Source organism: Thermobia domestica, chromosome 18 (assembly GCF_964235325.1).
Source record: "Thermobia domestica chromosome 18, izTheDome1.hap1.1, whole genome shotgun sequence".
Taxonomy (NCBI): domain Eukaryota; kingdom Metazoa; phylum Arthropoda; class Insecta; order Zygentoma; family Lepismatidae; genus Thermobia; species Thermobia domestica.
The window spans coordinates 3,080,389-3,105,500 of NC_137471.1; the positions used below are offsets into that span (position 1 = coordinate 3,080,389).

A 25,112-nucleotide genomic window follows, 5' to 3' on the forward strand; every position below is an offset into this window, starting at 1 on the left:
CATTTTATATGGAATATTTTTATATGGTTGTCCTTGTTTGCCTTAATTATTTTTCCTTTTTACTTTGCCAAAAGCCAATATAAAAATTTACAAAATCTTAAGAAAGTCCTAATTACATTTTCTGAAAAATATTGTTATCTAATGATGTAAAAATAAGTATTTTTGAACTTAAACGTATCCTGAGGTTTGCTTTCGTCTTTTTTCGTGATCTTATCCGAATTGTTAATTACTACTGACAAACATTGTTATTTGACTACAGGTGATTCTTGACTTTTGCTTGTGCTTCCAACGATTTCTTGATTACAAATACTGTCCTTGTCATTTTTAAAAATAATGTTATGCACGTATCCAAAAGTTAAGATATTACAAAAAACTTCGTTCCATTTTCACCTATCGAATTGCGATTATGACTTTTATGAATAAAAATAATGATTTTTTTTTTAAATTCTTAGTTCACGGTTTCATTACAATTGCATTGATTGGATTTGAGTTTAATGTATCGTTCAGCAGCGAGGCTATATGAGACGTGGACCTAGAGGTTAACGTGGGATCCGAATCACATGTAATCCAGCCAGGAATCAAAAGTCGGGTCTCCTTTGCGTTTACGCTACCCAAATAGCCATGAGGGTACTCCGCACACTTTCGACACCTCACTACACAAAGAAGGTGGTTGATGCAGTCAAAACCACATTTTGGATGCCTTCTACCATTTAACAGAAGTGGGTGATATTTGAACCGCATTTTGACGAAAGAAGAATAGGAGAATACGTCCCTGGACTTTCAGTTGATAGAAAGGCATCTTACTGGCTACGTCACCACGCCTCTAGAATTTAGAAAGTACAAAAAAATCTGTCAAAGTCACAAGTTTAAAACTTAAGTTCTCTTTTTGTGATACGCGAATTCCCTTATAATATGAACCGCATCTCACTTTACTCTGTTTTTTCTTTCCTCCTTTTTAATAATTAGTGTGACACATCGAACTTCTCATTTTATAGATTTCTTTGCGTTGATTAAGTTTTAGCAAAATTTTTACAAAACAGACAGAATTGTAGGGATTTTCTAATACACAATAACACACTGAGCAAGACTATGTGATAATATGTAAAAAACAGTATCATGTAACAGTTTCAACACAATAACTGTGTCTTCATCAGACTTCCACTCCTTCTGGCTGTTTGGGAGTTGAGCACCTAATTATAAGTTGATCTCCGGAAAGTATATATAAGTAATGACCAACTCCCAAGCAACCAGGAGAAGTGGAAGTCTGATGAAGACACAGTTATTGTGTTGAAACTGTTACGTTATACTGTTTTTTTTTTTACATATTATCACATAGTCTTGCTCAGTGTGTTATTGTGTATTAGTACAAAATGGAAACAAGGCCTGATAGAATAGTTATAGGGATTTTCTATAATAGAAAAGAGTAAGAAAAACAGGAACATACGATAGTTTGCACAAGTGTAACAAGAAGGAACAATTTGCGAATAAGAATTGGGATAGTTATAAGTTTCCTTGAAATATTGCAAATGATCATTTACAAATGTCTGTTCTCAGGAAACATAGAGATAAATGTTAAGTATGTAGTTTTGTATCAGAAGTTAGTTTTACCTTAAGTATAGGGTGTATAGACACGCTCTTGTTAACAACTTGTACTATTTTCCAGGCTCATCGGGCTGTTCTGTCAGCAAGTAGTCCGTACTTCCAAGCCATGTTTACTACAGGGCTAGCCGAAGAACAACAGGACACTGTGGAGCTTCATTCAATATCTCCAAACATTTTAAATAGTCTCTTGGACTTCATTTATACGGGTAATAAACAAAAACTATGTTTTATATATATACAAAGCGAGTCTGCTTCAGTTCCAGCTCTTACCAATTTCTCCATCGTAGGATTGAAAATATGGATGGAAATGTTTTCTGTATACATTAGTATAGTACAGCTTATTTTAAACTTTTTACACATGGGATGATTTTTCACATTTATTTTACTACTCATATGCCATACCAGCTTACATCGTTCCAATTCGATCACCATTCCAGTTTCTTTTGGTTCTCCTGTTTCCTACTTTTTCTAAATTCTTTTACCATCGCCATCATCCATTTGCTTTTATCATCTGACTCCAGTGTTCGTAGGTTTTCGTTAAAAAAAAAAAAAAAAAAAAAAATCCTTGACTAACAAAATTTTTCCTTTTCAAATTATCCCTAGTTTGTTGCGTGTCTGATTCCTATAACAGAAGTTATGTGATCAAATCAATTTAGCTATATTAAAGGAAGTGTCACCTACATTTGTTTTCTGTTCCTTCATTTTTTTACTTTTCCTTCACTTTTTTCTTCACTCAGCCAACAGTGGCTGCTAGTTATGCCACTTTAAAAAAAAAAAATGATATTGTATTGTTTTATTTCTAAAGAGCAAAGCAATCAGTCAATGCGAGAATTTCCCTGAATTTTCACGTTTTATCGAAAAAGTACCTTTTTCTCTTCTTGCTAAATTTCCCTGATTAGCAGATTAGGGAAATTTCGCTGAAACTACGAATGCTGTCCGACTGCTACACTTTATTACGATAATCGTAGGAAGCAGTGAAAAATGTTTAGACAAGGTTCCTACTGGGCAGGGAAAACTCAAGAAAAATGATGTAGGCCAAGGAAAAAGACTGGACATCAGGGAAAGTCAAGGAAAATTTATAAAATATATTTTTCTAACATTAATTGTGCACCAATTTCAGCTTAGCCAACCATTAATGTTCACAGCTCAGATTTTTATAGGTGGTAAGTGAAATATACGTATGAGCAATTGATTACTGTTTGTCTCTATGGAATAAATATTTTCATATATATAAATATTGACCGTTACTTATTCCTTATTTATATGTCAACGTCATCCGACACCTGTAATGAAAATCAGGGAATTCCCTGCCAAAGGTCAGGGAGAGGTCAGGAGAATGGATTTCTCCAGATCAGTAGGAACCCTAGAAATTGGTATGAAGATCAATACGATCAGTAAAATAAAAGGTAACAGGTGGAACAGTCCAATCCTATAACTTTCAAAACAAATAGTAAACAAGGCTACCGTACCAATTTCCAAACACCATTCAAAGATTTATATATATATGATCTGAAAGCAAATTGTGAATAACAGTGAAGTGATTGCAAAATTTCTGTTTATTTTGTCTTCAGTGAACTCAACCAACTTGTTTGTAATTTCTCATTCCTTTCATGACCGAGATTACATGAGAATTAAACATAAGAGGTATAGTGAAATCCATATTGCATGAGCCATCTTGTACGAAAGGCTAAGTACTACGTATCTAATGACTTAGTGTGTTTGTTTTGTAGTCTCTCTAGTGTTGTAGGTATTGGCTGAGGAGGGTGGTGAGAGTATTTTTCTTCATTATTTTATAGGGTCACCAGAATATAAGAGCAGTGGAAGTTAATTTATAGACCATTTCTTATTGTGTTTTGTTATTAAGTACAATTGTTGAAGTGATTGTTGTAATTTGAAGAGGAAAGTGGAAGCACCAGAACAATTGTGAAAGTCATTTTCAAAACCTGCCAAGTCCATTTTGGGCAAATATTGAAAAAGTGCTTGTTCCAAATAAAGAAAAATCTTCTTCACTCATTTTATCTCATTTAAGTGAAGTACGAGAAAGTTTGAAACAAACGCTATTTCAATGTTTGTCCAAAATAGACTTGGCAAGATTTGGAAATGACCTTCACAATTGTCACACAAAGTAATTCTCTGCCTGATACGGGAAAATCTACATATAAAATCCGGGAATTCTGTAGAATTTGTACACAGAGACTATTAATGGTAATACTTTTTCAAATATTCTTTAATGTTTAAAATTCTTTTTCATATGGAACAATTCAGTTAGCAGCCATCCATGGTGGTACAACGCTGAACTCTGGTGTGAACGATCCCCAGATCCGCAAGTTTCTGGAGGACAGCATTTTGTTCGTAGGTTTTCTCGAGGTTTTCCCGTGTCCTCCCACATTTTAATTCTTCCTATTATCTCACAATCATTCATATTATACCTGTTTTAGCTTAGGCGTGGGACATAAAGCTACAAATTTCGTTTTGTTTTATTTGATCCCATGGTAAATAGTTTCACGTATTCAACAAAGATCGACTTAACACGACTGCTCGCACTAGCTTTAAGTTATACTTTTTTGTTTTCTTGTCAAACCTATACAAGTACAAGAATTTTCACTAACGGCATTGCCTGTGACATCATTGCCATAACTTCGATCCCAGCTCGGAACAAGTGGGATTTGTGCTGGACAAACAAACACTGTGTGCGTGGGTTTTCTTTGGGGGGGGGGGGGGTTCTTCCGTTTCCCATTTCTTGATTCTAGTATTTCATTCATTATCATCATTAAGACTCGGGTTTCTATGACATGTCATATTTTTATCCTGGCATCATCTTTTTACATGCCTAATGCAGTGTAAACACATTTCTGATTCTTGTGAACACGAAAAGACTCATGTTTTTATTAGTCATATAAATGTATATTTGAACCACAGTTTAACTTTGAGTCACATTTGCCCCTGAAGTAATGTAAAAGGCAAAACCTAGGCAAGTTTCGCTTGTTGCTCAGAATTAGTGTATTTGCTAGTATTGTCACTGTGGTTATGTGGAACTTCCATTCTTAGAAGTATTTTGCCTTCTGTAACGTGATTTGAAGAAATATTTCTTGACCTGACGTAGCATCAACCACCTTGAAAAGAGGAATCTCCACTCCAGCCTCTGTCTGTCTCCTCTATCCTGTATCCTTCCTTGTAGTGATTTGTTGCATATTGATGGAAAATATTTATATCTACATCCGGACGTAACTTGAAATGTACGGAAGTTGAAAGGCTATACTGTGAAAATACTTGTAATCCACGTTCAACACGATCGGGAAGAATTTTCAACTGGGCTCTCATTGAAATCATAAGTTATCATTATGATAACATCCAAGTGTGGGAATTATTTAATATTCATTGGAAGGTTTTGTGTCTGAGAGAACCTGGCATCCAAGGTCGGATCCAGGATTTTCTGAGGAGGGATGCACCAATAACAACTACTACATTTGAATTAAATTTGATTTTTCTTAATGACTTTACGCATCTGTGGTGAATAAAAAATATTGTCTTGCTTGGTGATTCCTTTTGCTTCAACCTTCAGAAAATCGAACTAAACTATTGCTTGTGCAAAGCTCTGCTTACTTTTAAGCATTAAACGGAAACATGACGGCAGAAAGTTTCTGAAAGTGTTGCTATTTTCACTGCTAGCTTCTCTTTTTAGATAGTGTTACTTATAACGAAAAGAGGGCGGGTGCACATGCACTGCTGCACCCCCCTTAAATCCGGCTCTGTTGGCATCATTGAGTATAGTTTCAAGATTCCTAAATTCAAAGTCCTACCATAGTGTGAGATTGCATGGCCATATTTTGGCAGTTTTAGGTCATGAGTGCATGCATATTTTCAAAGCTTTTCTATGACCGCGGTCATAGAAAGCCGACTCCTAATCTTCACTGTCTCCCGTAGCCTCGGTGCATATTTGTGGGATGTTAATCTATAAAAAAGATGTGTGATGTCACCTATAAACAACGAGATCAATTTGCAATTTTGCCCTTCGGCCCAAATATACCAAATTTACTCATCCACGAGGTAGACCTGCAACTTAACTTATTATCAACAAAGGTAATAGACTATATATTTTTTTCATAATGGAATATTATTCGAATTATTTGATGTTCGTTTTTTACTTATAGCCATTAAGTTGCATGGTACTATGTCTTCTTGACATAACATGTTGTTCTATTAATATTTGCTGTACTAAAATTTACCATCTTTGGATATTTGAAGGAGAAATCAGTATCCGACAAGAAAATGTACAGGACCTAATGATAGCAGCCGATATGCTGGAATTGAAGGAAGTTGTTTTAGGCTGTACGGAATTTTTGAAACGGGAACTACATCCATCCAATGCTATAGGAATTTACAGGTAGGAAAGTGTTACATCGTTTTTATTTCACTTTTGTAGTAAGTCGTTTTAATTTCAAGTGGAACGAGTAACTTTCAATTACTTTGGTAAACACATATATTTAACGTTTCATTACGTACAGGTGTATATCCTTCAATATGAAAGCAAGTGTATGTTTTACGGATACATAAAACAAATGATAGACAAAGTGCCAGCAACTACAGACTAATCACTCTTGTCAACGCATTCTCAAAGATATTTGAACTAATTATACATAAATATATGAACGTAAGAAATATCTTAAATGAGTCTCAACGTGGTTTTTCTAAGGGCAAGTCAATTGTAACCAATCTGATCCATTTTGTAGACTTTACGTACCACACACTGAAGAATAAATTGCAAACCGATGTAATATATAGATGTTTCAAAAATTTTTGACTGTCATTCATAAATATCTTACTAACAAGTTATCGAACATTGGTTTATCATCTTTGTATACATTCGCTGGTTTGAAAGCTGTGTGTGAAATAGAACATACGAAGTTAAAATTGGAGCTGTACATTCTTGTGTAGGCTATGCAAAAAATTGAATACCGCAAAGGTCGACCTTGGGGGCTCCCCTTATTTACTTTTTTTTAAATGATCTCCCGGAAAAAAATCAAATACTCTAACATTATGTTATATACAGACGATATGAAGTTCTGCAAATTAGTCAACAGTAAGTATGATAATTATTTACTGCAGCAAGATTTAGATGCAATAAACACGTGTTATAGAAACAATTTACTAAAAATTAATGGTATGAAAACAAAAGTTATGACGTACACAAACTCAATATTATTTGTCAGTAAATATGAGGTTAATGGTGTACAAATAGATAAAATAAACATTATTAAAGATCTAGGTATTATATTTGACAGTCTGTTAAAGTTTTTTTGCTACATAAATTCTATTGTACAAGGTACCAGAAGAATTATAGGTTTTAGTTTTAAACAGTGGCCTGTGTTTCAAAGAGAGAAAATATATGTATATTTATATAAATCACTTGTAAGACTAAAACTAGAATTTTGATCGGTAGGAACAGTATTTCTAAAACTGTGGCAAACAAAATCGAATCTGTGCAAAAATGTTTTATTTGACTGCTTTCTTTTAAAATGAAAATTAGCTATTATTCACATAGCTTTGATTATTTGGGTTTAGAGAGTCTTACGAATAGAAGAAAAGATTTTGACAAAGTATGCATGCAGAAGATACGAGATAATATATATATCAGTAAATACTGTTTGCGAAACATACGTTTTAAAGTATCAAATTATAACATAAGAAATAGCACGATTTTAGATTCTGTGCATTGGAAATGTGAAATTTTAAAAAGATCCTCTAACTAACTAACTAACTCTATGGCCTATGGAACCCGCAGGTTCAGTGCCGCGTTCACAAAAGCTCTCCGCTGACTTCTATCCTTAGCTAATTGCATCCAGTTTCTACTTTGTATTCCTATCTCTGCGAGATCCATCTTAATATTATCCTCCCATCTGCGCCTAGGTCTTCCTAATGGTCGTTTTCCTATGGGTCTTCCAGTCAAGACTTTGAAAGCGTTTCTACTTTCTTCCATTCTAGCTACATGACCTGCCTACCTAAGCCTCCTAGACTTGACGACCCTAACAATGTTGGGTAAACCGTATAAACTATGTAGTTCCTCGTTGTGAAGTTTCCGCCATTCCCCTTTCTCGTTCCTCTTGGGTCCGAATATGCTTCTCAGGATCCTGTTCTCAAATACTTTCAGTCTATGTTCTTCCCTCAGAGTAAGCGACCATGTTTCTCAACCATACAGAACAACAGGCATGATTATCGTTTTATATATTTTAAGCTTCAAATTCCTCGACAGAATTCGCGACGACAAGAGATTTTGAACCGAATAGTAACACGAATTCCCTGCTTTTAGTCGACATTTAATTTCTTCGTGAATATTATTTTCGTCTGTTAATATTGATCCTAAGATCCTCTAAGTATGTGAATTCATACTGATTGTTAAGTAAGTGAAATGACATTTTTTTTTTTTTTTTTTGAGCAGTAACTATAGCAATATTAAGCCAAAATGTAATTTTAAAACTGCTATTCTTTTTCTTTGTTTGTTTTTAGGTAGAGAGCTTAACAGTTTTTACATTATTATTATTATTATTACCTATTATTATATCGTAATGTATTTCTCTAATACTAGATAACAAACAATCTATATTTTTGCTAACAAGCTGTTCACGGCACTGAAATAAAGGCTATTATTACTATTACATGTTCTGTAATAAGAGTAATGTTAATAATAATACATGTTCTGTAATAACTTGGACAGTGAAAATGCAGTAATGCCGCGATTATACGCGGAATTGGATGACAAACGGATCGCGAATAACCAGAAAAAAAAGACTAAAAATGAGGTTCAGACACGAAAAAAAAAAATATTTCAGCATAAAAACTATGTTTTATTGTACACAAAACATAATAAAACTTTTAAAATAGGTATAGTACAGCAGAAACTTTAGCTCTACGTCTGATTTTTATTGCTTTTTACAACGCAATTTATTTTTATGTTTTAGAGCATATGATATTATTTGCATGCGAAGTGTCAGTCCGCAGCGACTACTTATGAAAAATAGTTGAGCGCGACTGCAACAGGATTTAAAAAAAAAAAAAAAAAAAATGCGGCTCTCGCGGAAAATCGTGACTTTACTGTATTTTATTTATTGTGCTAGTTGATAATTAGTTTACTTTTATTTTAGGTTTGCCGATGGTCATAATTGTGAAGACCTTGCGAGTTCTGCAATGGAATTCATACAATGCCACTTCCCACAGATATCGTACGAAGAAGAATTCTATGAACTACCAAAGGACCAGTTGGCTGTCCTCCTTTCTAGTGAACACCTAAGGGTAGACAGTGAATTTCAGGTACGTTTCAGAATTTTAATGTATGTTTTATTTCGATGTTCTATCTGAAAGTAGATTCTTGCCCATTTGCTTATCAAAGCTAGGGAGAGTTAATAGGCAAATAGAACGGAAGTAGAGTTTCCTAAAGAGGTAGTGGTGGTTAAAAATATATGGGAATATTTGCTGATGGACGTTATGGAATACGTAAATATAATTAAATAATAGGCATTCACCTTGTACAGCCGGCATTGTTTCATTAACTCCAGTTTCTTTTCTTTCCTTACAAAGTCATCCTCGAAGAAGGCCGTGCTGAAATATTTGAAGAACACAGGATCATCCGAAAAATTCTTAAATTTTGTATTATTTCTTGTTGATCGTCGTAAAGCATATCCACATTTTCCAGTATAACCTCAGTAAAAAAAATATTCGATTTTAATGCAATATGGTGTGTATATTTTTTAGGAGGTATTACGACAGAATCAATCCTCGAAAAAGCAAAATTTGCTGATTCGATTGTTTATTTACAAGGCGTGTCCAGAATGTAAAGTACCGTTTAAAAAAAAAATACTAAAACTGGTTTGTTCAAGCCAAATTTATTTTTACATGAAAGAGCCACCAATGTTCAAACACTTGTCAGAGGGACTGACCAACTTGTTCAAACCTTCATCAACATGTTCCACAAGTACGCACCGTTTCGTTTGAATGCCACCACAGCGCTAGTGTCGGCGCTGCGCTCATGCAAGCTAATATCATTGTTTCATTGCCTCTCCACTGCCGCCAGTACGGTTGAGTTGTCGCAAATGCGCGGTCCTGTGATCGTTTATAATGTTTAAAACATTTGCTGAACCCACCGGCTGTAAGATTCGTTCTGTTATCCGATTTTGGAATGCAAGGAACGTTACGCCGGCCGAAATTCATTATCAAATTGTAGTGAATGATGGAATGGTGCAAAAGAGGGCGAGGCAGTTTAATGAAGGGCGGACAAATATCCACGACGAACCACGAAGTAGACGGCCATCAGTTGTACTGAGGAGTTCGTAAGAAAATGGATGAGAAAATTCCTAAGAATAGACGGTGTACAATGACAATACTTTCAGATGAATTTTCTTAAGTTTCGAGAACTATTTTGCAGGAGATTGTTACCGACTGCTTACGTTATCGCAAACTATTTCCTCTGTGTTCTGAAAAATACTCACAGACGTCCACAAAACCAAACAGCGTGGTACTGCTTTGATATTCCTTACTCGTTACACCGAGGAAGGAGAGGACTTTTTAAACCAAATCGTGACTGGTGATGAAACGTGGGTTCGACATGTCACACTAGAATCGAAACAATAATCAACGGGGTGGCGGCACACAGGATCTCTCACAAAGCAAAAGTTCAAAACGACAATGTCAGCACAAAAATTCGTGTACCCAGTGTTTTTGGACAGGAAAGAGGTTTTTCTGGTTGACTTCCAACTCAGGGGTGAAACCATCAATGCGAAACGATAGTGTGAGACTGAGAAGTATTCGGCGTGAAATGAAAATAATAATAATAATAAAAGGAGAGGAATGCTCAGTAAAGGACTTGTGTTGCTCCATGATAATGCTCTTCCTCATACTGTTGGTACCACCCAAACGTTAATCCGACAGTTCGGTTGGGAACAGTTTGATTACCACTTGTTCCGGCACCTGAAGCGCGAGCTTAGCGGTAAATGCTTTGAAAGCGATGACGACTCAAAAATGCTGATTGTCTTCACCGGTGGGATGTTTCTTTGAGGAAGTTTATACAACTTTAATTTTTTTTTTTTTTTTTTTTTTTTTTTTTTTTTTTTTTTTTTTTTTTTTTTTTTTAAGGTTACGATTAGAAATTAGGTTTCTGAGCTTTCAGCATCTAAAGCCATGTTAGCCCTTCATGTACGAGGGATGACGTCTCTCGACAATCACACTACCTGAGGAAAAGATTGGGGAAGAAAGGAAGCGGCCTGGGACCTATATGTTAGGTATCATCCCTATGTTTGCCTGGTGTGAGTGAGGAAAACCTCACTCAGGGTAGCTGGCCTGAAAAAGCTGTTACGTTTTTTCGACCGAGTTCCCCATCGAGAATCTTTATTTTTAAACAAAGATTTGCTCTAAAATTAATTGACAGGTATAATGTTATCAACTTGATAATTCTCTTGTCAGAAATTTGAATTGGAGTAGTTCTTCAATAAGTAGGTATATTTTTTCCTGTTTGCTTGAATTTTAGTACGTTTTATTTAGAATAGTTAACTTAACGATAGAAACAAGTAATAGTACTAAATGTTTATCTTGAATTTTATCGATATTAAATGATAGAATTCACGAAATTATTAAAAAGGAGGTATTGACGATTGTTGTAGTAAGAACTATTTTGAAATCGTGATTGTCACAGAAAAAATAAATTCTGTCTCATTGTCTGTGGATGCGGGTGCGGTACGGATGTAGATGCAGTTTTTTATATCTGCACAGACCTCTTCAGAATAATTCCGAAACGCAACGTTCCCCACTGATTAGTATCACGCATGGTTCCCGAGTTCCATTCCTGGTCAGAAAGCATTTTTAAAAAATCCAACGCATTAAGGGGGTTCGGACTCCACTTCACACTGTAAGTCCACGTCTCATATAGCGTTGAAGCTGAAAACAGACAAAGCGAAATGAGAGCAGTAATTCATTCCAATACAAAATTTTTACTATTAAGTGAAATTACATTTGAGTTTCAATATTAGATCAAACTTGAGACGTCTTCTACCGTGCCGGTGTGCTAACTGCTACGCTTCCTAGTTCACGGTAACTCAGTGGGTAGAGCACTTACATCTGGTGCGAGGGGTACCTGGTTTGATCCCCAAGCATGCGAGTTTGTGGTGGACAACATTACGTCTGTGGATTTTCGCGGGATTCTCCTGTTTCTTCCCGTATTCTCATTCCGCCATTTATTTGTAATATTCGCTTTCATTAATCATCCATTTTCTTTAGCCTAAATGGTATAAGTAGAGACACGATTTTGTGGTAAATAAGAATTCGTAATTTCGTTGTAAAAATATGTGTAAAGCGGGATAAAATCGGTGAATAAAAATTCAATGTAAGAACACTATTTTCCTTGGCAATTACAATTAGTTACCTTTCATTTCACCTTAATTTACACCCATCAATCATCATGGCATGAGCTCACGCATTACTGTATTAAATAATATTTGAGTTTTTAAAAAATAACACGAAGCATCCTCATTGACTAAAAGTATCATTTAAACAAACAAACAAAAAAAAAAATGAACATTAATAGAAAAAGGTAACTAGTGTTCATAGTTTCCTTATGCAAATAACACGTAAGCATTTTGTGTGTGTGTGTGTGTGTGTGTGTGCTAAATTTGTTCTTTTGTCCGTAAGTATTGCATTGTAAGAAGTGCGAGCCCTCTTCACTTCAGCATTCGAAATTGATATTTAAATTAGTTGGAGACACTTTCCAGCGATTTCTAAATGCTTATCTAACATACCCCGTAACACTCCTTCCACACTATCCACTTCATCAGTAGATCCGTATGGAGCTCATTTTGTAACTGCATGTAAAATTTCAAAAATTCATGGTGGTCTATTTTCTCAAAAATGAGAATTTTCATCATATTGCTAATAACTGCCAAATAATGGTAATGAATAAACCGTAAAAGCGTCGAAAAATTGTCACTTTTGCGTAAATTTCGTGGAATATCGAGACTTGTTGCAAATTTCTCAAATTTGACAGAATTTCGCGTTTAATCGCGAGCGTTATATGGCCTAACAAATAGTGAAAAATTATATATTTTAGATACACAACATTTTCATACAAAACTGTTACATTTCACGTTTTCGCGTGTCATCAAAAAATCGTGTCTCTAGGGATAAGCATTGACGCACGTCACTAGAAATTTCATTTCATTTTGCTTCCTAGTTCTTTCTCAGACCAGCAACATACCTTCACTCTTAAGAGTAGTGCTTTACATCGAAGGTCACGTGAGTTGTACCATCCGTAACTTCCGTTGCGTTTGGATAAATATATAGATTATGGTTTAATTACATAGTTGAGGAGTGCAGCCATTAACCTAATATTAGGTGTTGGGGAAAATGTCTACATTTTTTCTTTCTTTTTTTTATTACTTTACAATGCTTTTTTTATTACTATTTCTATTTTTAATAGGTATTTCAAGCCGCTATGCGATGGATCACCCATGACGTCTCTCAGCGAAGGTGCTACGTTTTCGAAATCCTTGGCCACGTTCGTCTGCCTCTGTTGTCCAATTGTCTGTTGGAGAAGTCAATAGAAGAGTGCTGTGACATTAGTCTCAAAGTGGCGTTGCATAGTATTAAGAAGGACCTTGTCACCAAGAAAGGCAGTTTAGTTCCATTGTATGTACAGCCGCGACTATGTGCGAAAAAGAATATATTTGTGATTGGTGGCTCAAAGAGGGAGTTAGTGAGTGCATGGACACGTTCGGAATGTACGTACGAATCAGTGGAGTGTTTCGACACTTTCCGCAAAGAGTGGCGGAAAGCGTCGCCGATGGGAATCGGCCGAATTCTTCCCGGTGTGGCCAATTTGGATGGTCGAATTTTTGTGGTCGGTGGTGAACAGGAGTCTCAAATTCTTGCCAATGGTGAAGTGTATGACCCTCGGGAAGACACGTGGAGTAAAGTTGCTAGTATGGTGGTGCCGCGGTGTGAATTTGGTTTGTGTGCGCTTGGCGGGTGTTTGTATGCTGTTGGTGGTTGGGTAGGGGAAGACATTGGTGGAAGCATAGAAAGATATGATCCTATTATCAATGAATGGCAACTAGAAGGAAATCTACCGGAGCCACGGTTTAGTATGGGTGTTGTATCATATCAAGGTAACGAGATTGATTACTTATTCTTTTATTTTACTACTGGTATTGGTATTTTCTAGGAATAATATTTGAATGTGTTGTAAAAAAAATGCATGAGTTACTTTTATGAGTTTTGAGTTACTCAGGGTGTCTATCGGTCACGAAAGTCATGAAAAAGTCACGAAATCAGAAAACTGTCATGAAAGTCATGAAAAAGTCACGAAATTTAGCTTTTGGGTCACGATTTTTTTTTTTATCTGTACAAATATAAGTGCAGACTGGAAAATTTTGTTCCATAAAACGTCAAAATTCACCACCAAAAATGTCTATGGTCGGCTTTAGACGCTACCAAATCGCAACCAAAGTATGCTTCTATCGCATGTATGAAAATTCGACCTAATTCGTACTCAAATTTGCACTTGAGAATATTACGAAATTTTATGGTTTGGTTAAGAAAAGATCAGAAAAAAGTCACGAAATTTCATTTTGAAATTTCAGTAGACACCCTGGTTACTGTTTCTTTGAGAATCTTTTGGGAGAACGATGGGTCATTGGTAGAGTTCTTACCTCTGGTGCGTGGGGTCCCAGGTTTGAGCCCCGACCAAAAAATAAAGATGGACAATTCTCGTTTCCTCCCACATTATCATTCCGCCAATTATTCCATCATCATTCACTTTCCTAAATAATCCATCTCCTGAGCCTAACGGGAATAATCGTATAACGTTATATTGAAAGATTTCATTTCATTTTGTTTCAGACTCTGAGGGGTGACGCATATTTTGCATCACAGTTTGTCTTGATTGTATTACCGTACAGAGTGAAACAAGGATGTATTCTAAAAAGGAACTTGAGTCATTGACTTGAATACATTTTTACAACGATACGACTCTATGAAATTTTTATATTGTTAAAAGTACCTTACAGTTAGTAATTCATTCATGTACGGTTGTTAAAAATTGGCTACCATTTATCCGGAACCTGTAAAGGATAACCCATGATGTTTGTCTGACTGTAGTATTTGTAATTCTGGACAGAAAGTTTCGATACGGCAACACTGTGTAGCCTGAACGTGGGGAAAATGGTCACTAGACTTAGGATCGTCAATGTATTCCAGGCAGGATGGCAGAACGGTTGTTTCTGGAACAGCGTGTGCGTTTGTATTCTAGAGTGGCCAGCTCGATCTCCTGATTTGCCACAACCTGACTTTTTTTCTGGGGTATTTTAAAAGACAGGTATACAGGATGTCTATCGGTCACGAATGTCACGAAATCGGAAAACGGTCATGAGAGTCACGAAAAAATCACGAAATTTAGCTTTTGGGTCACGATTTTTTTTTATTGTTTTTTTTTTCTTTAACTACAAATGTAAGTACAGATTGGAAAATTTTGTTCTATAAAACGTCAAAATTCACATCCAAAAATGGTCGGCTTTAGGCGCTACCAAATCGCAAGCAAAGTACGCTTCTATCGCATGGATGAAATTTCGGCCTAATTCGCACCCAAATTCGCTCTTGAAAGTGTTAGGAAATTTTATGATTTGGTAAAGAAAAGATCACGAAATTTCATTTTGGAATTTTAGTAGACACACTGGTATATCAACATCACATACGCAGTTGGGCCGAACTACGAGAAGCTATAACAGAGAAGTTCCACTAGGTACCAGTATAGGTCTATCAAGCTGCATGTGAGTTGCTCTTCGTCTCCAGATATGTATCGATTTGGATGGTGTATTTGGTGGACCATCCTATAGAGAACAGAGATTAAAATTCTTGTAAGGAAAAGTATGAGAATAATGTGTTTATGTTCAATTAAATGTTCAAGTTACATTGCTAGTTTCTTTACCACAGTCTTTGAAACACCATATATATAATTATGAACTACCCTGTATATAACGAGAAACTTTTTGTTGACGATTCAGAGTCTGATGTACAGATTCCATCTCTTATCGTGTCACTAATCCTCTATTTGCAGCCGGAAATTACAGCTCTACGACTTCCGTTTTAATATTGAGTTTGTGTAGTACCTAGTGAGAATTTTTGAGTAACAGCCATGAAATCCACCTCCAAATATATACTTCAAAAACTTGGATTAAAATGATAACCTTTGTGTGATTATAAATTACTTTCTTTAATCGTGATTCGCAGCACACGTCTAGTTTCCGAGTTGGCTTAAAATATGTACTAATCACCAAGATGAGATCTCCAGAACAGATTGCCATTGAAAAATACATGATAAGGAATCATGCATATCGACTGTCGTTCTCGCTCGATGAAATTCAATGTAACGGTGTCAGCTGTAATCTGGAACAAGAGTTTAATGCGACTACATTCCCTCTGTTTTTTTGTTGTATATACACGCGTGTTAGTACAGACAAATAATAAAATGCCTTTTTCCACATGGTTAATTATAAATCGAAATCGTTTCACTTAAAAATGGAAATTATTAATTATATACCTCAATTTTCACAACATTACATTTGGATTATTGCACACATACAAACGAAAGTTTTGGTAATACTATAATTTGAATCAGACTGTAAACGCTTCACTTGATAAAAGATATTACTAAGGATATATCTCTAATTTTTCAACGCTATGCGTGGATAATTACGTACACAAAAACGAAAAGAAGTTGCATTAAACAAGATCGGAAAACTTCCGAGTTCTTCATTGCGTATCTGGTGAAGCATGTGATGTACGATTATCGTATGTCTCAAAGGCTGTTTAATCGTAGAATATGTTGTAAGAAAGCAGATTGGCAACAACAAATGATAGTTTATAATTAATAATAATAATAAAATAAAAAGAAGCCATTGCATAAAGAATTTTTTTTTCATATCTGACCTTGAGATATTGTCCTGGCATGTTTTGAGGGGAAACTAAAGAAATCTTCAGTTTGTGCTGCTGGCTTAGGAATTTGTTTCTGAGTGTAATAGAGGTCTTATTCTATATTATGTGTGTACAATTACTCTGCACCTCTTTGTTACTCTACAAGATTGTTTTGTTGCTTATTTCTAGAAATCGAAATATAAGCGAGTGCTAATGATAAAAAGTGTGTCCACAAGGCTTTATGGATTCCCTTTGTGCGACAAAGAAATTCCATAGTTCCATGTGTACAATAGAACATGAATGCTTAAATGCTGTTTTAAACAGCAATACGAGTTTAAATGTATCTACAAAATTTAATAAAACCCAATTTTCCACAATAAAACCAATCCTGCTTATTTGACTTCGTACTGCTGGGAATAGGATTGAACTTTTTGGTAAACCTAAATCGGGCCATACTTGTCAAACGTATGCAGACTGCCGTTTTTCATACCCAAGTTTGTACATGGACAACAATTTATTAAAAATTATAGAAAGAAATACATATATATTCATGAGAGAAACTTGCCATAAAAATTTACACCAAAAACACATGAAATTGAAAAAACTCGTAGAGTCACTGCATTTTGGGAGTCACCTAGTAGCTTTCCGTTTGCAGGCATTTAGAAATGCGAAAATAAATGCCGATTTTCTAAGGATGCTCTTGTTCCACTTTTCGATTATCTGTTATATCTATATAAAGATAACACATAATTACTGTAAAATTAGCGGTATTTTAATTTCGCCGTGATGGGGCCTCTTGTTTCCAGATACATGTAATAGGGGTGCATTTAGACGGGTTCCAGCCCCTCTCCGAACTTAAATTTTTTTTAGATTTTATAACTTTAGGTATTATTATTAGGCGAAATTTATGTATTTTATATGTATTTCGTGCTGCAAGATAGTTCCGATTTTTTAAAAATATGGCCCTGCCAAATATCAGCAACTTTTGTGGGAAAAAAAAGTGTTATGTTGGTAAACGTAGCTGTACTTTTTCCTTAATGTTTAAGAAACAATTGTTGATATTAAAATAGGTTAACGATTGGGGATTAATTCAAAATTCAACCCCAATACTTTCACCGAAATGACAATTAACATTTAATACTAATTCCTAATGTTTTTTCTTCAGTTCGCGACTTGTAGTATACAAGGAGAAAGATTTGACTTAAATTTTTAAAAAATCAACAGAAATTATTTTTTTCCACCCTGCTATAAAAGTTATTTGCTCATATCTACAATTTTATATATGACAATAAGGAGGATTACGACGAAATTAAAGGAACATGTGAACAGTTCCAAAGGGAAAGAAACCCCATGAAGCCTGTCGAAACAGTTCCAGGAATCTCAGCGTCAAATTGTAAGCATCGGAGTTTCACATCCGTGCTCCTCCATCACAGGAGTGTATGTTTAAATTGATTTAATTAGAATTGAAGACTACGTCCTAAATGTAGACAAAGGAAGTTTGGACTATAGATGGGATGACATTGTTTTCACTTTCAAGAAATATAAATTCAATAGATAAAGCTTTGTTTTATTACATGTTTACATATCAGATATTTACAACAGTTCATTTTCTCCAATGCAAGAGTCTTCAGCAGTTCAAATATATATAATCACCCACATAAAAGTAACTCTTCGCCGCTCATTGCGGTGGCCACTTTGTGATGCTCCAGCTTTCGCTTTTACATCACAATTTTTGAGGTCACTGATGTTTAGTGGGACTTATATATATTTGACCTGCTTAATTATGTTTGTTATTTGTTACTTTAAATATATTTTGTATTAGTTCAGTTAATCTGAATCTGCACCGAAGATTACAGAATGGTTATTGGCAGTGCGAAATAATTTGGGTGTCCACGTATATTTGTTAAAAGAAAAATTAATTGTAATTGTTACTATAAATATGTAAAATCTACAAGAAAAAGAAAACTTAACCACATAATTTTAAACCAAATTTCCTGGATTTTGGAGAGTTTCTTGCAGACAGAAAACGAATAAAACTCTAAATAAGTATTTAGGACAATTAAAGTAAATTATTTAATCTTTGTTGGTGTAAATAAAAGTATTAATAATGCAGAGTAACTAAGCATCTCGGGCAGGATCATCCTGGCACAGTTAAATTCTCCCAAATGTTCTGCATAATGTGTTAAATCAAATCTTGAAGCCAAATCTAAATTTTTGTGTAAAATCAGTTATCAAATCTGGAACTTTCAGCTGTTTTTTGTAATTCAAAAATTTAAAATTTCGATAATCACTTTATTTGTGTCAGGCGTTACTTATAGTTTATATGTAATGATGGTTATGGTAATTGACAATTGGAGAATTAACACTCAATCTTGTGTATCGATGGCACAACGTTGATTAATGTGGATTTCAATGAATTTTGGAGGAAATAAGGATGAGTTTAATTGCTTGGTTAGAATTTGTAACGATATGAGAGGCGACGTTTGTTAAATAAGTATAAAGAATAGAATAAGAAAATGGTAAGCATTTGATATTGAATAAATGAAATGAATACATAAATAAGAGAATGATAAAATAAATAAATAATTTAAATAGTATATATATATATATTACGGCATATATTAAGCTGCAATTTAATCAGCGCAATTTTAATTAATTACAAAGACTAACTAACTGAATGATATGCATACAATTATAATCCAGTATTTATGTTATTTGCTGCCTACAAGATATATATTATGGTGTTAAAGCCATCCACTGTATAATGCAACCGGAATCTCGTGGAGTATGTCATCAAAGAGAGGTCAAAAAAAAAGTCACGACCACATTTCAGCAAACTGAAGATTGATTTTGATAATGGAAGATAATGGAATTATACCATCATATGAAACATCTTCGTTAACGCAAAGAATAATGCATTTGTTGATATTGATTGATTGTAACTTCTATTTTGAACAAAATATAAACCACAAAAAATTATAATCCACTTGTTGTGTGTATGTTTAAGTAGTGTTTGTGTATAGATAGTTGATTTCTTATACTACAATTTTAAAATCAATTACCTTCATATATAAAGGTCTGGAAAATTTTAGGCTACATCGACTCTCAGGAGGAAGGTCAACTCGTTCAACGAATCTGGATGCGTCGAAGTATTTTTCTAGGACATTGTTTCTATTGGCGACTCAAAGGACTAAGGAAGTGTCGCCTATCGCGTGTCATAATGTCACCATCGATAGTGTGGCACTAGAAACACTATTAAACTGTTGCGTGGACAAAATCTTCACACATTTTATAAGTTTAGAATCATTTCCTCTTTAACAAGCAATTAGGTGAATTAATGTTATCATGAAAATTACGCCAGTTTTTTTTTACGAACAGGAAAAATATATAGCCTATCAACCTTCTAATAGTGAACAATCTATGAAATTTGTAACTTTTTTTTCCTAAGAATCTCAGCTCATTATAATTTAAGAGAGGATTTCAATTACTTTTTCTCTCAGAAGAGTTTCACAGGAAAGCAAGAACCTATCCATGTGTTAATAGTATAGCAATGAATAGAAGTCATTGATAAAGATGTCAGCGAACATAGAAATCATTTAACATTATTTTTAATTCCCGGATACAAAGTTAAATTTTTGTACAATTTACTCAATACGTTGATTGCTCATTCCCGGTGGAGGCACAAAAAATTTAATTTAACATTCGTTTACTTTCATTAATCATCGTCTCCTTTAGCCTAAGGGGCATAACCGTAGAACGTTAAACTAAAAAAAAAATAATAATAATTTGCAGTACGTTGATTAAATTGTAATGAAGCGATTGAAAATAACTTATTATTTTACAGGTCTCATTTATATTGTTGGAGGCTGCACCCATAGTCGGCGTCATCTGCAGGATCTTGTTAACTTCAACCCAATAACAGGGGAATGGACATCACTGGCTTCCATGTTAGTTCCTAGAAGTCAGATGGGAGTAGCAGTTCTGGACGGTTATCTCTACGTGGTTGGAGGAACGAACCGTAATCATGAGGTTCTTCGTTCCGGGGAACGTTACTCATTTGAACAAGTAAGAGTAAATTTTTTTCGTATTTTTATTGTGTACCATCTTTTTTAAAGCAAATAAGAATTTAACTGACCGCTTTGCCGGCTTACGGAAAGTTTTCCGTGATACAGAAGGTTGATCCGTCTTGTGTGTGTACATTTTGACGTCTCACTACCTTAGGAAAAACTATGGGACCACCATCGATTGCCCTTGATGTGAGGACCATGTGTCTTGGCAGAGCCCTGCACCGTAATTTCCATTGTAGAAGTTCCAGTGAAGCATAGGAACGGGAATCTTGAGCCACTCCTTCTGATAGGCTTTCCGGAGGCCACGGACAGTAGTGACACGACATAATACAACTGTTCTTTCCAATATATCAGACCCGCACAAATCCATAGCATCAGGTGACTATATTGGTATGTCCTGGGAAGGAATAGCCTGGATACCGTTGTTTGCCGCCATCTCTTGCAGAAATCTCTGTGTAGAACGGGATGTGTGATCAACCCAGACTTGATTTAACGTATTTCCATACAAACGGAGCAGACCTTCTGTGTAAATTGATGTGAGGATATGTTGTTGATAAAATGCGAAGTTGATTTTACAGTTTTTAGGCACCTGCCGAATCGCTAACTTGCCTTTATAGCAATATCCCGCGACATCAAAAATTCCTTCGAGAAATTTGCTTTGCACTGACAGAGGAAGTCAGGATGGGTTTTTACGTTTCATGGGATGTACATTACGGCTCAATTTTGCCATAATATTATAGATTAATCCATGCTTCATCAAGTATGGCGACAAACTCCCACTTTTCCTTGGATATATAGTGTTCGTAGAGGCACTTGCGATGGACCTTTCTCTCCCTGTGATGGGCCGCAGTAAAGACGTGTCCACGACGTTTAAACATCATCCGGAGCTTTAATTTGCCACGTCGATTGGCTTCATAGTTGGCTGTGCCATGTGCGGTCGTTTTGCCATCACATGTTATGTAGGAGGGTGAGCAATTTTCGAGCCACAGGTGGAGTTACCGCAGTACTCGATCGCTTTCTATTCCCCTTACTGGGTGAATGAAGTGCTGTAACGTCGTGATGTTTATGTCGATTAAGGATTAATTATGTCCTTGGTGGTCGTTGACTCCAATTCATTTCCATTTTCTCTTGACTGTTTTTGAGTCTTTGTCACGGAAAACTTGGCGTGGAAAAAATACTATGACGTAATCTTTCCTTGTAAGCCATTATGTACAAACCACACACGCGAGAACCTGGCGCGATACTAGAGGCCTTTTGCTTTCTCATGCTTTCTGAATCATTCGGATCTGTCGATTCTGTGAGCAATAGTGAAAATTTATGTATATACATAGACGGACCAACGTTCTGTATTTTAGGCTAAATTGTGATCCATTTCAAAAGGAGAAGAGTGAAATGAGATACAGGTCAAAAGGATAAAACGAAATGTCTTCCAGAGTTCTCCCATCAAAACGTAACTTCCTGTGTAAAACTGAAAATTGTATTCCAATTATTAAGTTCGTGGACACTAACAAAATCAGACATTCACCGTCTGCAGACTACACAACAAAGCATGGCGAAATTAATGTTAGCAATTACCCGCAAAGATAGGAAAATAATCACACGGATTAGAAAGATGACAGAAGTGACGGATATTATCATGTAAATAAAGGCACTGAAATGGCAGTGGGATGAACGTATTGCAAAAAGAAAATGGTGCTCGGTGAACAAAAACAGTTCTTGAGTAGATACTAAGAGGCAAGAAACGACGAGGGAAATTCCCTCATACAAGGTGATGTGACAGTCAAGAAACACTCCGGAGTAACATAGAAAAAAATTGCCCAATATAGATGGTTGCGGAGAAGAGTTGGAGAGACCTTCATCCAGCAGTGAATTGACGTGCACTCAAATTTTAATATGCATACGCGTAATTGAATCACATGCACCAGTATACGTATATAAATGTTGGTGATTTTCATTTAAGTATCTGAGAGGGGAGTCTTATCTTTATGTTGATCTAAAAAGATGGTATTTCTTCAAAAACCTCATCTGGATACCACGGGAAAAGTTGTCGCTAACGGAATAGAATTACAAGTTTAAAGAAATAACATTATTAAATAATTTTATCAATATGTGTTCTTTGCGCACGATATCAAGCGCTTGAAAATTGTTACAAATTAGCTTTTCTGTGCTGAATACAGTAAACTTGTCATACTAAACCATTTATTTCTAGTATTCGAAGTGTTGTTTCACTAATGCAAGTTTTTTTTTTTTTTTTTTTTTTTTTTTTTTTTTTTTTTTTTTTTTTTTTCAGAATAAATGGACAGAAATTCCTTCCATGAAAGTGGGACGAGCAAGCCCTGCTGTAGCGGCTGCCGACGGTCTCCTCTATGTGATTGGGGGAGATCAGACGCACGAAGTAAATTTCTATCGTGCTCAAATCACAATAGCTTCTGTCGAGTATTATGATCCACTTGAAAACGCATGGTTCGACTGCGCACCTCTTCCAGAAAGCCGAGGCGAAGCTGGAGCAGTGGTTGTATGATACCCAAGAATAAGTCACAAGGAACAAGTGATCTTAAAACGCTGGTAAGGACAAGTGTTTAGTTTGCTTTTTCATCATCATCATCACTATTTTATTATTATTTGTTTCCCCCAAGCCTTCAGTTCGTTAGCAAATTGCCTGCACGCTAGTGACATCTGGCGTCAGATAAATGACATCGCAGCTAGTGACAATTATTAGCTTGACTGAAGAATTAAGAGCGTGACTGACATACTAAGGCGTGTTAGTCACGCTCCATGATACTAATACTAATAATCTTTTATAATGATTATTATTAGTATTATTAGGAAAAACAGTATTTTGTAATGTAGTCAGCAGACATTCAACTGCGGTCGCCGTGTCGTTACAGAAGAATCATAACCGGTCACATGGTCTTATGATCAGTATATTGGTTTCCATTATTGTTAATTCTGGCAATCTACACGTATCCATGTTCCGCATATGCAAAAGGCACTAATTCAAATGAATATTGGTAAGGATATAAGGCAGTGTACATTTTCATAACGTAGTTTCAAGATATTTGTATTTTTACAGTCTCGTATCTCATGTATACAATTCTTTTGATCCTTCTGGTTCAATTTTCCGTCGTTGATACGTAATATTGGACTTTCACAGCGTATTTATATGTACGTAAGTTGTGAATGTTGTACACTTCTCTGAAAGTTGGAATGCATAGCAAGTAAACGATAAGGAAGCTAATTACAGTAATTACAGTTAGTCTCTGATGACACATGTAATTTACTGTGTTTACTCGCGCAATTTTCTTTTTCGCAATTTAAAGTTCAGAAAATGAATTTCCCCGAATTTTCATCCGTCATAAAGTCATTGTTAGTCATTTGGTTTTAAGGTTAAGTTTTACAGCAGTCTGAGGATGGTTATTGCAAAATACCTTACATTTTCACAACAATCGTTGGAGAGAAGAATTGTAACTGCACAGCTAAGTTTAAATTAGAACTATTAAAACATGCTGAAACTAACGGTCAGAGTGAAGAGGAAAGAGAACGAATTCCATCACTACTGGGGATCGAACTCAAACTATCTGATTGGTAGCTAGACGCCTAACCGACCATATTACCTATGTTCTTTGTTCCATCTATTTACAAAGCAGAAAGTCTTTTGTAGGAGGTAAATTGTTATACTTGTTGATCGATAACGTGTCTGTTCATTTCAGAAATAAATGTGTTAAAACAATTCGCAACGAACTTTCAGAATTTGTTTGCGCATTTATTGAAGTTTCAGCACTGAGACCATATAAAACGTGGCCCCACTGATCAGTGTCGAATCTAAACCACCGTAATGCGTTCAGTGCTGCCCCAATGGGAACCGAATCCGAAACATGTGCTTCAGATAAGCGTGCGCTAGCAACGGGGAGGATTCTCACAGTGTATTACTTTTAATATGGTAGTAATCAGAGCCGGATTTCCATGTTTTGCACCCATGGGCCCTAGCAAAATTGCCGCCCCTAACCACACCAATCGCATCGCGCTCCAAAACTTTCATTCTGTTGGATCCACTTCTTAAAATATTATTTTTACGTTTGCTACTAAATTATAATTATTACTATTATTAGTTATTACCGTTCTTATTTCTTATTACTCATTTTATGTAATATATTTTAATTACTATATCTGGTCAGCATTTGAAGTAAATTCATTAAAACTTACCTTGCTTCTGCCTAACCTATTTAGCATTAAATGGTGTAAAAGACGGCAAAATATAAAACAATCTTAAATGATATAAAGAGTTATATTATTGTACCGATAAATTTACAAAATGTTTCTGGAATTTTTGTGTATCAAAACTAGTGACGTCTTGCTTTGACATTGGCAAAATCATTAATAACGTCATCAAAATCAAATTTAACAGTTAAGTCGTTTTCGATGGTTAAAACAGCTAGAACTAGTCTCTTCCGAGAAAGAGTAGATCTCAGGTAGTTTTTGATTCTTGACAGTATGGAA

General features: G+C 35.4%; 1 protein-coding gene across 2 annotated transcripts in view; it reads left to right on the forward strand.

The window, feature by feature from the left end:
- LOC145675592 (actin-binding protein IPP) overlaps positions 1–25,112 on the forward strand; it is a 49,090-nt gene that overhangs the window by 15,794 nt on the left and 8,184 nt on the right. For both annotated transcript variants that reach the window (XM_081746118.1, XM_081746119.1), the window contains exons 3-8: positions 1,664–1,808; positions 5,848–5,986; positions 8,742–8,907; positions 13,058–13,745; positions 20,393–20,613; positions 22,906–23,180. In XM_081746118.1, coding sequence (XP_081602244.1) covers positions 1,664–1,808; positions 5,848–5,986; positions 8,742–8,907; positions 13,058–13,745; positions 20,393–20,613; positions 22,906–23,136 — 1,590 coding nt within the window. In that variant the 3' untranslated portion in view covers positions 23,137–23,180. The remainder of the gene's footprint in view (positions 1–1,663; positions 1,809–5,847; positions 5,987–8,741; positions 8,908–13,057; positions 13,746–20,392; positions 20,614–22,905; positions 23,181–25,112) is intronic.